General features: G+C 39.9%; 3 protein-coding genes across 9 annotated transcripts in view; 1 reads left to right on the forward strand and 2 right to left on the reverse strand.

Moving 5' to 3' along the window:
* LOC120558336 (glutamate receptor-interacting protein 2-like) overlaps positions 1–5,024 on the reverse strand; it is a 31,528-nt gene extending 26,504 nt beyond the window's left edge. For 2 of the 6 annotated variants that reach the window (XM_039799279.1, XM_039799278.1), the window contains exon 1: positions 1,836–2,394. In XM_039799279.1, coding sequence (XP_039655213.1) covers positions 1,836–1,875 — 40 coding nt within the window. In that variant the 5' untranslated portion in view covers positions 1,876–2,394. Of the gene's footprint in view, positions 1–1,793; positions 2,395–4,598 lie in introns of those variants that run through there. The other 4 variants (XM_039799276.1, XM_039799275.1, XM_039799277.1 and 1 more) reach the window with 4 other exon arrangements.
* Positions 5,025–7,160: 2,136 nt separating this feature from the next.
* Positions 7,161–10,484, reverse strand: rpl32 (ribosomal protein L32). The gene is made up of 4 exons (XM_039799285.1): positions 10,335–10,484; positions 9,545–9,645; positions 9,276–9,457; positions 7,161–7,326 (listed from the first exon to the last, which is right to left on the reverse strand). Exons 2-4 carry the CDS (start codon positions 9,638–9,640, stop codon positions 7,197–7,199), a joined length of 408 nt encoding a protein of 135 aa, XP_039655219.1. The 5' UTR covers positions 9,641–9,645; positions 10,335–10,484; the 3' UTR covers positions 7,161–7,196.
* A 138-nt stretch (positions 10,485–10,622) lies between these two features.
* ssuh2rs1 (ssu-2 homolog, related sequence 1) lies at positions 10,623–15,566 on the forward strand. 2 transcript variants are annotated; one of them, XM_039799283.1, is made up of 13 exons: positions 10,626–10,971; positions 11,103–11,167; positions 11,701–11,805; positions 12,259–12,334; positions 12,494–12,623; positions 12,787–12,847; positions 12,962–13,083; positions 13,172–13,234; positions 13,320–13,402; positions 13,527–13,619; positions 14,144–14,249; positions 14,752–14,859; positions 15,005–15,566. In XM_039799283.1, the coding sequence occupies exons 1-13, from the start codon at positions 10,949–10,951 to the stop codon at positions 15,143–15,145; spliced, it is 1,176 nt and encodes a 391-aa protein (XP_039655217.1). In that variant the 5' UTR covers positions 10,626–10,948; the 3' UTR covers positions 15,146–15,566. The 2 variants fall into 2 exon arrangements, with proteins under 2 accessions (XP_039655218.1, XP_039655217.1); XM_039799284.1 differs by lacking the exons at positions 14,144–14,249; positions 14,752–14,859; positions 15,005–15,566 and adding an exon at positions 13,829–14,108 and having other exon boundaries at positions 10,623–10,971.
* The last annotated feature ends 21 nt before the right edge of the window (positions 15,567–15,587 follow it).

Here is a 15,587-nt window from a genome sequence, read left to right on the forward strand (position 1 = left end):
GGCACTTTGGCAAGGCAGAAAAATTTATGAAATTTAACTGTTTTGTTTGGCCCTCATTTTGTTGCCTCTTGTAGTCAATTGGTGAGGAATGTGTGTCTGTCAATCAAATTTGTTCACAAATTAAAATATTTCTTACATAGTATTAGCAAAGATAAATTGGCCTATTTGTGATTTTTCTAGTTTTTCATTTACACAACATTGATGATAGGCTTACTGGCCTGTAGTCCACTAAGGTAGCCATCCACAGATACAGTTAAGCTTAAGGATTCACTGTAGCACATGTATGTTTAACATTAAAACATGATGTATAAATATATGAATGTCAATAATTATTATTTTAATAGCTTAGTATTGTATGTACCATAAAAAGGTATGTGTAAAGGCTTTAGGCCGCCCTACACATTGTAGGCCCAGTTTAATATGCAACTCAATTTTATACAATGTGTCTGGCCATCATTTAAAAGGTATTGTCCCAGGCCTGACAGTATATCAATTTGACATCAAAAATTATATTCCACATTCCCTCAGTTCAGTCTTTTATCTGTGCTGACTTCTAAAGACTGAGCTGGGGGAAGCAAGTGCTCGGAGGGCATCAAACACAACTGTGTTCCCTCTGTCCAAGTCAATCAGGTTTCCACATCTGCCCAACTGAAGATGAGGCCTGTAGACAGCAGAGAGGCATGGATCCTTTGTCAAACCTTCACTGGCCTAAAAAACCTTTGGGCAGGATACGATATGACGGAGTAAAGAAGGAAATTCAGCCTTCTTGTGCACACAGCTGCATGAGTCAGACCTTACTACAGAAATATCTTTACTGGGATTATAATGTATAGAACATACATATGCATAATACAGTATGGTATTTCACACTAATTTACACACACATCCTTGCACAAATATCCTGTCCAGTAGCTGTGAGGCACAAACAAAGTGAGTGACACATCACAAACACTTTAGGCTGGGTAAAACCCTCGTAACCATGCAGGCTCCTAAGGGTCCTGACAGTCCAGCAGCTGTCATTGCAGTCAAAAGGCAACATTAGCTCTGGGTAACGCAGACCCAGCAGTCTGCGCGTGACTGAGCGCTACTGTACCATCAAGCCATCCTCCTCCAGCTTATAAATAACCATCATCTACCCTAACGGCCAGAATTAAAATCAGAATGGAGCTGATTAATAAACCGCCCCAAAAATGAAACAACTATTGTAAAACTATTGTCTCTGTTGTCTTTGAAAAGGAGGTTAGGCAAAGGCTCAAGGATGAGGTTTGACAGAAGAGCTGCATTTAAAGGACCCCGGAGTGCCGCACTGACTAAAATAAAATTCTGTGCTACTGCATAAATATGTGGTGAGTTAATTAACTCCTGGTTTAATTCAGGGCACTCTATGCCATCCCTCTCGTAACAAATCAGAATGTAGGTTAAATAAGGGGGTGGCATTAACAGTGACAATGAAATCATAATGCTATTTTCAGCTGTAAAACTTTATTTATAAACGAGGGCCCTGCCAGACCTGGTTTACATTGCTATATCTGCCCCAATTACATATGGCAGAATGGCCTGAAGAGCTGGTGGTCTTTCAACCAATCACAACCATAATACATTGCATACCATGCATTGTAAAAATTGTACGCTCAAATTGATTTGCATTCAGACTCTATGGTTACAGGTAAAAAATAAGATAACAATTAGAAGGAACATTGAGGTAGCACTCATCAGTTGCAGTGGCTGTCATAAACCACTCTTTACAGGTGATCCAGGTGAAACAAATCCTTTACTACAACACACAAGCTTACCCCCTTGACTCCGCGTTGCAAAGATCAGTGTGGTGCTCTTACCAATGCTGTTCTTGGTGTCTCTCCTCAGACCACACAGCATGGCTATAGTTTAATCAGCGCAGCCACCCTTGGAAAGTAACCCTGCTGATCTTTAGTAGTGAGCAGAGAGCTGAGGATCCACCTGAGGTAAAAGAGTCTCAGCCACTCAAATAGAACAGAAATACCATCTTCGTCTCTTCATTCCTTTGCCAACATTTCCTTAACCTTTGTTCCCGTTTGTAAAACCCAGTGAGGAATTGAGCTCCACAGGGCAAATTCTGATCCTCAGATGGTCTCTAGTTCCCCTCTTTCTATTTAAACTTGGCGACAAAAAGATGTCAGGGGTTCTTCTCAGTCGTCAAAATTATAAATCTACCAAGCTTTGTTTTTCTATAAAATCCAAAGCAGGGAGAGCAATGGTTCATGTCCTTTTCTTCCCATCCTGCCGTGGTTCCATTTTTGAGCTATTCTTACTAATCAGCCGTCCTTTTCCAGAGGGTTTATCATCCCCTGTTCATACACTCACATGAGCTCACACATAACCCTCCTCTCTCATTCAGAGCTAGAGTGAGTGTGTTTGCTCTCTCTCTCTATCTCTCTCTCTCTCCCTCTGCCAGAGGGGTTCAGTGAGGCAGGCACACACAATCGTCACTCCCTCCCCCAGCGCACACACACACACACACACACACACACACACACACACACACACACACACACACACACACACACACACACACACACACACACACACACACACACACACACACACACACACACACACACACACTCCATTTACTACCAAGTCAAACACCCCTCATATGCACATTCTCAAACCCACCCACGCACTTTTACACACACCATGATTAGACTTGACAAAACTGCACACACTCCACACACTCAACGCTGCACAATTAACACCACCTGCACATTCATTGTCAGACTGAGCCCTGCACTGTGTCACGTTTTTCTCACGTACTGCACCCATTTGTACAGAGCTTGTATCTGCACAGCACTAGTGTTTCTATCTCTCTTTCAAAAAAGCACACACAAGCACCTAATGGAAAATGCATATGCAAAATTCCTGTGCAGAACAGCTGCCTGTTTGAGATGTCTAGCAGTTGAAATGTTATTCATAAAAGTGCAGTTGTCGTGCACAAGGCTGTGATGACAGATTTGACTATGGTCAAGTCAAAATAAATGAAATGCAAAAAAAGGAACATTTAGAATCTCAGCGATTGTGTAACAATTAAATGCACTTCCTCTAAGGCCCGTTTGCTCCACAGGAGAGTGAGAGGACCTTCTGCTAATCCGGGGCCCATTGAGGTCCCTCCACCCAAACACAGAAGGACTAACGGGTCTGCTAACTGACCCGTCGACACACCTGTCTGACCATTTGTCATGCACACAAACCTTGACGCCTGCCACTTCCTGACCCCCACTGCAACCACCACCACCAACAAATGCCCTCCTCCAGCCTCACTGGCAGCCCCATGGAGCCTTGTCTGCCTCAATTGTTTTGGTCACTGCAGACAAATTGTTGTCATCACTGAGACTTTGGAGGCAGGAAAAAAAACAAAACAAGGTACAACACCAGCAAAACCCACAATTCAGTAATTCACAGTGTGAAATTCTACCATCCATTCTACAACTGCTTATTTTACAGATGTGTAACGCGATTACAAACAAAGAAATTCTGGAATGGTTCTACTTGCTGTTGCATGGAGCCTAATTAGTCAGCTGTTCCAGTGGACATAATACTCTTCGGTGTAGATAATTTCCTCTGAGACTTTTGTCCTTAATACCCAATTTACAATGTGAGTGAGTGCAGTCTTTCAGAGCGAGACTAATTAATTTCCAACAGAATAAAGAGAATCGGTAGAGGGAACAGCGTGGTGGAGTGATGAAAACCCCTGGGAAAAGGGTGGCAAATGTTGGATTATAATAAAAAGTTACTCTTTTGCACTTACTCCAGACCAGATATCAACATTATGGATGTGGGGTGAGTAATAATGCAATGATTAGATTAAGAAAGTGGAATGTTTGTAGCAACCTTGGCATATAAATAGAGGTTAGGAATGCTCAACCAAAGTAGAAACAAAGTAGAGCAGAATTTAAAAAGACTAAAAAAAGGTGCATAATATTTAAAACTCTCAATAAAAGAATAACCTGTGATTGTGTTCACTAGTGAGTGCTGCTTTGTACAATTTCCCAATGTTTCATCTACATAATTGTAAACAAAGAAACTTATCCAGAATTTTCATTATAGACAAAAGTGGGTATTCTAGGTGTAAGGACCTGAATCTTAACCTGGTCCTTTATCAAACTGACCACACTGCCATCTTATGGTGATCAGATTCAGTTGCAAGTGAAAGTCTGAAAAGCAATATGACTAAATCACTTGTCAGCCAGCACAGATTAGTGTGACAAAAAAGAGCCAGAGGATAAGGATGTGTCGCACATACTCATGCTTCAGTGTTCACCTTTGAGGTAGGTCAAAAGCTCAGATTTCAGTCAACCGAATGCTCAGTTTAACAGGCCTGCTGCACACACAGTTTAACTCTCTGTTTTTTAATTAATTCAGGTAATATATTATGTAATTTGGGTTAATTCATTACAGATGAACCTAAACTTAAGTTATTTTGTGTCGGCAACAAAACTTTTCTTTTCTATAACTGCATAAATTGGAAAATAACTCAAACTTCCAAGTCTCACGTCTTGTCCTCCAATATCAAAGACATCAACTGAATACATTACAATTTCCCAAAATATTACAGTCGGCTTTACCTTTGGTTCCCCCTCTGATGATGCCCAGTCGACATCTGAGAGAAAACGAGAACATCCTCCGCTTTCCTCCTGCAGACCGGCTGCCTTTCCTCAGGGAATCTGTCTGAGGGAAAGCAAAGGACAGCTTCTTGGGAGTGAGGCGCCCCTTTCCAAACGCTACCCTTGCTGACATGTTCATTTTCTGACCAGTGACAAGGAAAAATGGATTCTGTCCTCTTCCTGACACTCTCACTGTCTCTTAGACATTGCAGTATCAGCCTGTCCTGCTGTTCTCATGTTCTCCTCCCTCTCTGGAGAACTTCCAGTCCTCTCAGGTGAATCATCCCCTTCAGAAACAGGTGCAGGTTATTTAAAAGAGGAAAGATTCAGATCCAACACTGTGACTGTTTTTTTCTTTTCTTTTTCCAACCAGCACTGGTAACTCACGTCTTCAGTTCCAAAGAGCCACAAGCCGACTGGCTAAATAAATGTTATGTTTTTGCATCTCTGGCAATGTCAGTTTTACAGGAACAGATGGCAGAGGGCTCAGGGCCGTGGGGCACAGCTTGCCTGCCACAATGCAATGGAAACTTTCTCTGCAGGGAGCTGGCTCCAAACATCTCAAAACAATATACAATCTGAACTGGCCATTTCAAGGCAATCACTTCTGATAACAACCTATTTAATCTATTGATATTACACCAGAGTGTCGGCTGCAGATTTGTCTAAACATGCTGATACATAATGCCAATCTCCTTGTAGTTAGTCTAAAACCTGGAAGGAGACTGTGAGCTGGCTTCTCCACATTTTTAGCCTTGTTCTATTCTAACCTTTATACAGTGTGTTATTTAAAGGAGCAGTCAACCCATTTTAAACATCAAGATACGTTTACTAGTTGTGGTTAACAGAAAGTGTGGGGCCAATTTCAGAAATAAAAGACGTGTAAAAGTATTCATTGGACAGAGTGGTCACTTAAAGAGTATATATTATTAGAATATTATATTACTGATCTCTCAACACATTAGCTGTGTTTCAATTCTAGTCAGTGAAAGGTGGAGCTAATTTTAACTACTGTATGGTGCTGTTGGATAATTGAATATACATTGATGCATATTTTATAAGTTGATCATGTTCTGTATGTAAAAACCTCATCTGCAAAGTAATGATAGCTGTAAGACAAATGTAGTGGAGGAAAGAGTACAATTTATGCCTCTGAAATGTAGTATGTAAATAACAAATATGTAGGTACATACACTCACCTAAAGGATTATTAGGAACACCATACTAATACCGTGTTTGACCCTATCAATATGGGCCACAGTTTTTCCTTTTTCAGACCATTCTTTGTAAACCCTAGAAATGGTTGTGCGTGAAAATCCCATTAACTGAGCAGATTGTGAAATACTCAGACCAGCCCATCTGGCACCAAGAACCATGCCACGCTCAAAGTTGTCAGTTTGGAGTTCAGGAGATTGTCTAGACCTGGACCACAACCCTAAATGCATTGAAGCAGCTGCCATGCGATTGGTTGATTAGATAATTTAATTAACGTGAAATTGAACAGGTGTTCCTAATAATCCTTTAGGTATGTGTATACCGTTAACCTGTTTACATTTCTGGCTTTGTGTACATTTTATTTTTGCACCTTAATGACAGACTTCTGTATTTTGTCTAATTTGCCATCTTTCCTACATTGTACTTTGTTTACTTTTATTTGTTCAAGTGACCTTGAGAAATATGGTAGAAGTAAAAAAAAAAAACTGAATTGAGTCCAGAATGTTTGACAGAAAGAAGCCATACAAACAGCATCTACCCCAGATCACGTCTTGGAAAGAAGTGTTTATACGAAGTTACGCTGCCTCTTCCATATATGGGTTAATACTCTTCTGGCATCTTTGCTCATTTTGTTTCAGCATCCTTTCATCTGGAATGAAGTGAAGAATAATCCCATTTACCCAAGGGAGAATACAACCAGCTCTGTAGCCATCGGTGTAGCCACCAACTCATGCATGTATGAGCATTTCCTTACGGTTTTGACGCCTGTGCACCATACAAAAATAGCTCTCATCTCTGAAGTATCATGCCCCAAATGAACTACCCATTTATAACTCACTGTCATATCAAAACCTCTTAATGCACCTTTCCTTTTTTTTGCAAATTAGATCTCTCCACCAGTGACACTAGTTTAAATGGAGGATCAGAAGCATCTTGTTTAATTCTTTACAAGCAAATAAAAAATGATTGGAGTGCCAGTGTTACTCAACATTAACTCCAGACATTTTGATTAAGTAAATAAAATCACTGCATTCAATGAAACAAATTTCACTGTATGGGGTATTAGGACAAGCAATATTCCACAAATTTCCCAATAGCCACAATACAATTCCAAGTTTGTCTGTCCAAATTACCGAGCTTCCCATCCTCTCAGCCAAAAAGCAACCCACTGAATTCAAAACTCTGAGAGGAGCCTTTCTCCTCCATAGAATAATTGAAACTTAAGTTTCAAACATTAAGATTATCCACACCATTGCTACACCACCACTAACAAGCTCTAAATTGCAGAAAGAATTATCCATGAGCCAGTTTCAATTTTTAAACATTTATTGGGTAATAACCAGTTTATTCGTTCTCCTCGCTTCTGAGCCTGGCGTTGGGGTTGGTAATCTTGATGGCCAGCTGAGCTGCCCTCTCCACGATCACCTTCCTGTTCTTAGATGAGACGTTGTGGGCGATCTCAGCACAGTGAGTCCTACAGAACGAGAGGGAAGGATGTTAGGTTAATGACAAGATGTTTTTACTAAAATGCCAGGGTGACAGTTTGGGTTGCAATTGTGCTGAGGTTGGTCTGCTTTTTCTGCATAGGGTGAACTACTACAAAGTCTCTCAAAGCTTAGGAGAAATTCTGACCACCATCAATACTTCTGTTCAGAAGTGCTGATAAAACATGGACCACTTTGAATAATTGTGAAACTGGTCTTCGGCAAAATCAATGTCCCCACATCTGGAATCAACCGGATTCACAGATAGTTTAATGATTGAATCCTGTTTACAAAGCAGCAGTTGTTGTGCTGCATCCAAACAGTAAAACATATCCTCATTGACCATGGAAATGTGGCCATTTCCAAGTATTTATGTGCTCAATAATAGTAACTGGCTACTCAATTTTCTGTTAGATGCTGGCTCCAAAAAAACAGTGGATGGGAAAAGCCAAACATCTTCCTAGAAACACTGTTACCGTAATACATATCGTTTTAGACACGGGTGATGTAGTCTACTCTTTCCTGTCGAGTGCAAACCGCGTGGGCAGGGTTTTAAGCATACTTGGTTCACTAGCTCACATTGCACAGGTTTAAATTTCTACACCTTTTGATTCAAATTATCTGTCCTTATCCTTGCAATAATAAGCATCCATTACCTCAGCTAATCTACTGCTAAATTTGTTGAGAATACAGTTAAAATCTCTGAACAGATCAATTCAACCCCTCTTTGAAATTGGCCGGACAGTTGCTATTTTGCAAGTCTAAGTTCAGTCAGACTAAACTGACATTAAGGAAGTAGAAGCTAAAGAAGCTTACCCTTTCTTCACTGAAATTAAAGTGAAGAAAAGTGAATGCTTTGAGCTGTGACTACTTAACAGGCATCTCAAGCTCCAAATTAAGTCATAGTTACTGCCATCTGCTTGCCCCACCTCCAAGGCGTGATCATATTTTCTGGCTGAAAATAAACTGACAAGATGAAAAAATATCCTACGCTAAGCTTCCATCCCTTCAGAAACCATGAATGACATGATTAACACTAGATCCATTTTATCCAGTTTACAGGGCACAGAAAGCAAGAAGGGCTATCAAGGGAGTAACATTGCATCTGTGTCAACGAATCCCCTAGAAACACAAGGCAGATTTTGATTATCTTGATCTTTCCGCAGCTTAAGTAAAACTGCATGAAGAAAAAAAAAAGGCCATTGTGCCAAATACAAGGACAGCCATAAACCTTAGTACAAACTCCTTTTCTACTCAGAGCTTTACCTTCTGGTTAAACAAAGTGAGTTGATAAACCGTGAGAACAGTTATCCAGGATTGTCAACATCAGGTTGTTGCGACATCAGTTAAACTATGGTGGACTTCCTCATTCAAGTCCTTGCTTATATTATTAAGCCGCAATATTTTTCTCCCAAGTTCAGCAAGCATACATCAATCTTCCCATCAGACTGAAAATACTGGACCAATAAATTGCCAGAGTAGGCCTCTGCATGTTCAGATCACAGCCTCAAGTATTTACCCAGGTCTTTAATAAAATCAGAAATTGACTTATTTCAGTCTTGCTGCCATTTAAGGTTTAGTTCACCCACTTTGCCCTTGCTGAGGTTTGAGATCTCTACTGGAGGTGAATGGAATTTCTTCTATGGTGGTCAAAGCACTAAAAACACATTTGGTAAACATCACTGTCTCTTAAAAGAAGAAAAAATGTCCTAGTTATTTAGGGTGGCCAGTCAACCTATCAAAGTTTATACAATGTGAAATGCGTATTTTACACTTTTGTCTGCCCCTACAATTCCATTGACCTCTATTAATCTGAAGTCAACCAGTATATCAAAATCTCTCCAAATAGAACTAACCTTGTGCACTCCTTAAAATTAAAAACTTTGGTATGTAGGGACAAATCTACAGTATTTAATAGTTATGTGCACAAACAACTTACTTGTTACTCATCATCAGGACCTCGAGCTCCTTGACATTGTGCACCAGGAACTTCTTGAAGCCAGTGGGCAGCATGTACTTGGTCTTCTTGTTGCTACCATAACCGATGTTGGGCATCAGCATCTGACCCTTGAACCGCCTGCGGACCCTGTTGTCAATACCTCTGGGTTTACGCCAGTTTTTCTGTTGGATATTTAAAAAAAATATTTAAGGATTAGCCGCTTGCAGTCTGACCAAGCTGAGCATGTCTAGTATGGCATATAGACTTACCGCAATCTTGACATATCGGTCAGATTGATGGCGAATGAACTTCTTGGTTCTCTTTTTGACAATCTTGGGCTTTGTGAGGGGCCTGAGGGCTGCCATGGTGACTGAGGACAGAACAAGGTTACAACCAATTTAGAATACTTATGTCTGTGTTGCAGCATTAATGTTACAACACAACGTGCTACATGCTACTATGGATTTATTAGCATGTGTTGGTTTCTGCAACTAACTCACTGCCACATTTAGACATTAGATCTCACTGACAAACGATCATTGAGCTTGCGACTAACAGAAAATAAACCAAGAATACGTCAATGTTCCTGTTGAGTGAGAATTAAGCCTTTGGGTGACGTTAAACGTGTTGACCAACATCAGCTAGCTAGCTAGCTAATAAGATGCAGTCACTGTTTAGTTGGCTAGCCAGTCATGCTACTCCCCTTCACTCATTCCGCTTAAACAGTATGGTCTCAATGGATATAAACATTTAACATATGTCTAATGTTGTCAACTGGTTGTTTGTATTTGATTATGGTTATATGTAAGCCACAATGTAGCTACATCAGGCCTTAACTGAACACAACAACCCTATTTTACGGGGAGATCGTTAGCACCCGGTCAGCGTTTTAGAAGCAGCACCTCACACAAGAACGACACTTTAAAGACAGTATAAGATGACAAAATGTCCAATTTCATGCATCACACGTAGAATGGACGTTTATTATTGATAAGCCACAACAGGATGGTCAAATAACGGCCTAAATCGCGCTGATGAACATAGATTGCATCGACTCACCCGCCGATGTAAATCCAAAAAGGGACCTCAGCGACGGCGGAAGGAAAGAAAAGGACTTCCGTGAGTGTTGCAAAGGCTTATGGGTACTGTATTTTATCAGAACTACAGTACTTGAAAACGGTTTTGATCCACTGAAATTTACATTTCTTTCCCAAAAATATGTTTAGTGAAATAGCATGAATCTCGTAGTGTTTGTTTTGGTGTTTGTGAGTGTTAGCCTACATTATTATATTTTAAGCTCCACGCCCACCTATCTGTTCATGGATTTGTGCGCACTTCCTGGACAGATGAGAGGGGGGAGCGCTTTCGGTATCGTTACTTCTCTAAATTTATGAGCGCTTTAAAGACCATAGCGTGAGCCCTAAAGCTGAACCAAAGACACAAAAATTAAAGTTTTATTAGCTACTTTTTTTTTTTTTTTTACAGTCTGAAGAAAAGGTAGGCTTAATTGCTGACTGACAAGTTTCTGGAAACGGATATGTGTATGACAGACAGAAGACAGAAGACGATGATCTGATTTTTATCACATGATTGCTTGTGATTAGAGCCTACGTGGATTAGAGCACGTATGAATAGTTGTATTTCGCTATTTGGTTGTTTACCAGCGCTTTGAAATGGAGTCTCAGCCCGTATCAGGGTAAATAAAAAACTTACTGTTTAAATTTGTGTGTGTGTGTGTGTGTGTGTGTGTGTGTATAAACTACTTAAAACGAAATGTTGTTTCCACCTCACTGACCTAGGCCTACTTTCGTTTCCCGTACTTTACAGCCACCAGAACAGAACCTACGGAACGGCCAATCCCGGTTACATACCAGCGTCTGCGGGCAGACCCGGTAAGCTCCATAGAACTGTAGCCTAATTAAGCTTTTGCACTGAACTTTAAGCCATTTTGTTATTAAGTATATTCAAAGACATTTACAATAGTGTTATAATTGCCCGCTTCCGTTGCCCCCCCACCAACACACATTTCGTGTAGGTGTAGGCTAGTCCTTAAAAAATAAAAAAAGGTTAGGCTAGTCCTAAGTACATAGGCTACATCCATCCATGGGCTGCTGTCACAACTCGTAGGACAGTGTTTGTTAAATGACCTAACTTTGTCTGTGAGTCTTTAGTGTAAAACATCTCAGAACAGATAACAAGGGGCAAGGTAAGCCACTCTGTCATACACCATAGAAACATGTTACAACTTAGAAATTTCAAGAATTTATGTTTTATGAAAAGATTAACGATTAGAGTCTTCTTTCAGTTTTTATTTTATTTTAGGCTAGTCATTTGCGTAATGCATCATGAGAACTTAACACGATTTAGGCTGTTAAAGTCTACATCCATTCATATGACTGAACTGGTTTTTCTGGTTTGCTTTAAGCAATGTTCGCCCCACCCGCAGCTGAGTTCCAGGGACCCAGCGCTCCTCCAGCCGGCATGTTTGATAACATGCCTGGCTACGAAGGAACCATGGCAGGCGGAGGAGGTACAGTATGCCGCACGTAGTCGTAATGGCCCCACTAATAGCATCTGTGACTACATCTATACTTTTCATGGTACTGATCATATCTATTCCCTGGCCACCTTATTAGGTCCAGCTATACAATTTAAATCAATACAGTAAACAGCTCTGTTGCATGTCCTATTTTCTTCTTCACAGCTTACAATGATCTGTTTTTGTTATTGTTCAACTGTTTATTACTGAGGCCATTGCTAGTGGTGGTGTTGAACTGGACTACATTATATTGAAATGCGTTTCTAATATTTACCCCACTCATGTTTGTAAATGGGGTGTGCAAAACCTCCACAATACATAAACTATATATATATATATACACACACACACACACACACACACACACACACACACACACACACACACACACACACACACACACACACACACACACACACAAAAACCTTTCAATATCTGTTATAGGAGGATTTCTGCCCCCTCCGATACCTGCTTTTCCAGTTCCTCAGCCTCAACCTGGACCCGAACAACCACACTGGAAGTAAGCTAAACTATTTCCTTTTTTTCAACATCCCTGCTAAGGGTATTGCAAAACATTTTTCATGATGTGTTTTACGGTTAAAGCAATCTATGCATTTCATGTGCTATTACAACCATCACTTTCATTACATACTGTATATCATTCCCTCACTGCTGACAGTATCCCATCTATAACTGAAGATACTGCCCGGAAAGCGTTTGTCCAGTTTGCCTCCAGCAAGTGCTGTTATAGTGCAGCACCAGCAAAGGATGGTGTGATCACCAGTATGGATGCATTCAATACTTACAGGGTAAGAGGAGGTCTAATTAATGTGTGTGTGTTAGGAAAACTTTCTAGAAAGGCAAGAAAATCAATAGAAGTAATAGCTTGTGTAGTAGTTTTGGATGTTCAGTGCGTGAATAACCAAAGCTATGTTTCTGTTGTTTGTCTTCTTCACCCCTGCTTTGTTTTAGTACCGCCTGGAAACCTTCACTGAATCAAGATCTACAGAGTGGAGTCACGAGCCATACAATGGTAGTACTTATATCTTGTGCATTAGTGACATTAGTTGAACCCTCTATTTTCTGCTGTCAGTCAGCTATTTAGGGTGACTGCCCATTGATAATCTGATATGTTTATTTGGATCAGGCCAGCCAGTGGATGCCTTAGCCCAACCACCTCCAGGCCCCTGGGATGTTCCTGCTCAAGCTACCAACTTTTTTGTGGATAGCAAACAGATTATGAAGGTTCCCTACACATCGTCCATGAAGGTAAATTATATAACATGCGTTTGAGGACTAAAAAGCTCCTGTAATTGCTTTTAGAAATTTTTCCTGACGAGAAACATTTCATATACAGGCCTGCCACGTTTGTGTGGGAATGGGTCGAAAACCTTGCAAAGACTGTGCCGGTGCTGGTAATGTAAGTAATATCCACAGACCTCATTAAAAGGGTTCCTTTAAGATGTATGGTGAGATCATATGTTTTTGTTTCTTGCTCCTGTCAGAAAGTTTGTTGGGTCTGCAATGGATCTGGGTACCGCATGAGAAATGATCAATGCCACCACTGCAGTGGCAGAGGAAGGGAAAAGTAAGTGTTACCCATTGCGTCTCATAGCCTTCTAATTAAGTAAAAGTGCAATTTATAAACAGTACAGTTTGTGCTTCTTGTAAGATAGATACTTATAGTTATTAAACATTATTTCTGTTTCCAGTTGCATCCACTGTCACGGGCAAGGATCGAAGCAATGTGAAACATGTCATGGAAAACAACAGCTTCTGGTCTACATCAACCTCACTGTGAAATGGTACTTTTTCTGTCAATGTCTGACTTAACTAATGCATTAAATTGTATTCTTAAAGGTCCCATATTATGCTCATTTTTCAGGTTCATACGTATTTTAGTTTCTACTAGAACATGTTTACATGCTGTAATGTTCTGCTGTAAAGTTGAGCATTTTAACATTTGAGGGGAACTGCAGTTTTTTTGCACTTCTGCATTGGCTTCATTTTTCAGCACCAGAGGTTGCCGATGCCCTCCCAAAAAAAACATCTGTGAAAAAGCATCTGTGCTCTCACCACCATTGCAGCCAGGACATGACTGTAACGGCACTGTAGCTGCACCGTTTCTGAATAAGTGTTTTGATACTTTAATAGTATTTACATATTATACACATTTATAATCAAATAAGACATGGCAATCTCACTTTTTAATATATGGGACCTTTAACAATCTGAAGGTCATCAACATGTATGGTTACTTGATACTGTTAATTAACATATAACAGTTGTAAAATTAAACTGGATTTATTTTTTATGTATATGCTTTCAGGACCAACAACTCTGATAACTATGTTGTAGAACAGTCAAGTGGACTGCAGGTGCACAACCTCAGCAACGTGTCTGGCAAGGAGCTTTTCAGGGACTCTCAGTACATGGTACAATATTCTTTCTCACTTTCTCAGGGGGAACAGAATATGGGTGTGGGAGGATAATGTTTTTTTAATACATATAACATGCAGATTGCTTAGATTTTTGGTGAACATTGTTTTACCTGCCTTCTTAGACTGATAACCATGTCATATCAGTGGTACACATTTACTGTGACCTATATTATACAAAAACAGACTGTCAACACAGGATGCATTTTAGCCACGTTCTAAATAATTTTAATGGTCTACACAGCGTTGTATATGGGGCTCTCAGCACTGCCAAAATGTGGGTGACCACACTGATGGAGGATTGAAGCTGCTGACATGCTCTGTTCACTGTGCAGCCCTTATGCTGTGTTGACACGGTGTTAGGCCTAATACTAACCCTATTTTCTGAGGTCATAATTGCCCAACGTATGTTTTGTTATCCTGCTTGATCCATCAACCAATAAACGAACGTCATTTAAACAATTATTTTTCTTAATAGTTTTCTGATTACTCTGTGCAGGTATACCCAGTGATGGGCTTCCCAGACCCTACAGTGGTGAATGCTGCACAGCGCCTTGTCAGTGAACACCAGGGCAAGTTCTCCCAGACCTCACGCATTCTACAACAGGTAACAGTGCATCTACTTTATTCATAGTCTTCTATTTGGATATAAAATAATATTATGTCAATGTTAATGGACTGGACAGTACTTGTAACCCAAGCCTAATTTTGTGTTTGTGTAACATGCTCATATTTGCTCTCTTTGTCTGCAGCGTCAAACCATAGAGCTGATCCCCATCACCAAGGTTACCTACTTGTGGAAAGGGAAATCACACGTTTACTTTGTTTACGGGAATGAGTTCAAAGTTAGTGCAGATGACTATCCTGCTACCTGTTGCTGTTCTGTGATGTAATTGCAATAGCTGCTTACTGGGCAGTTCCCATATATATATATATATATATATATATATATATATATATATATATATATATATATATATATATATATATATATATATACAAGATAACTAATGTTTGGGAAATCATTTTTATTGTTTTGTGCCATTTCTATGCATGCCACACAGAAAATAATTGCTTATTGACACTGTATAAACCATAATCCTACTATATTCCCTGAAGTCGATGCTTTTACATACATACAACAGTGATTTTTTTGTAACATGTATTTGCACCTAATCAGTTTGCTCTCATGGCAAAATAATTTAGTTTTATGTGAATGCAAGTAATCATTAAATGTGAAGAATTTTGTGAGACAAACATATGTAATATTAGCTTTGCAGTATTTCATTAATTTTAATAAATGGTATTTCGCAATTTCGGGTTGAATCGTTTCGT

This window comes from Perca fluviatilis, chromosome 5 (genome assembly GCF_010015445.1).
Source record: "Perca fluviatilis chromosome 5, GENO_Pfluv_1.0, whole genome shotgun sequence".
Classification (NCBI taxonomy): Eukaryota; Metazoa; Chordata; class Actinopteri; order Perciformes; family Percidae; genus Perca; species Perca fluviatilis.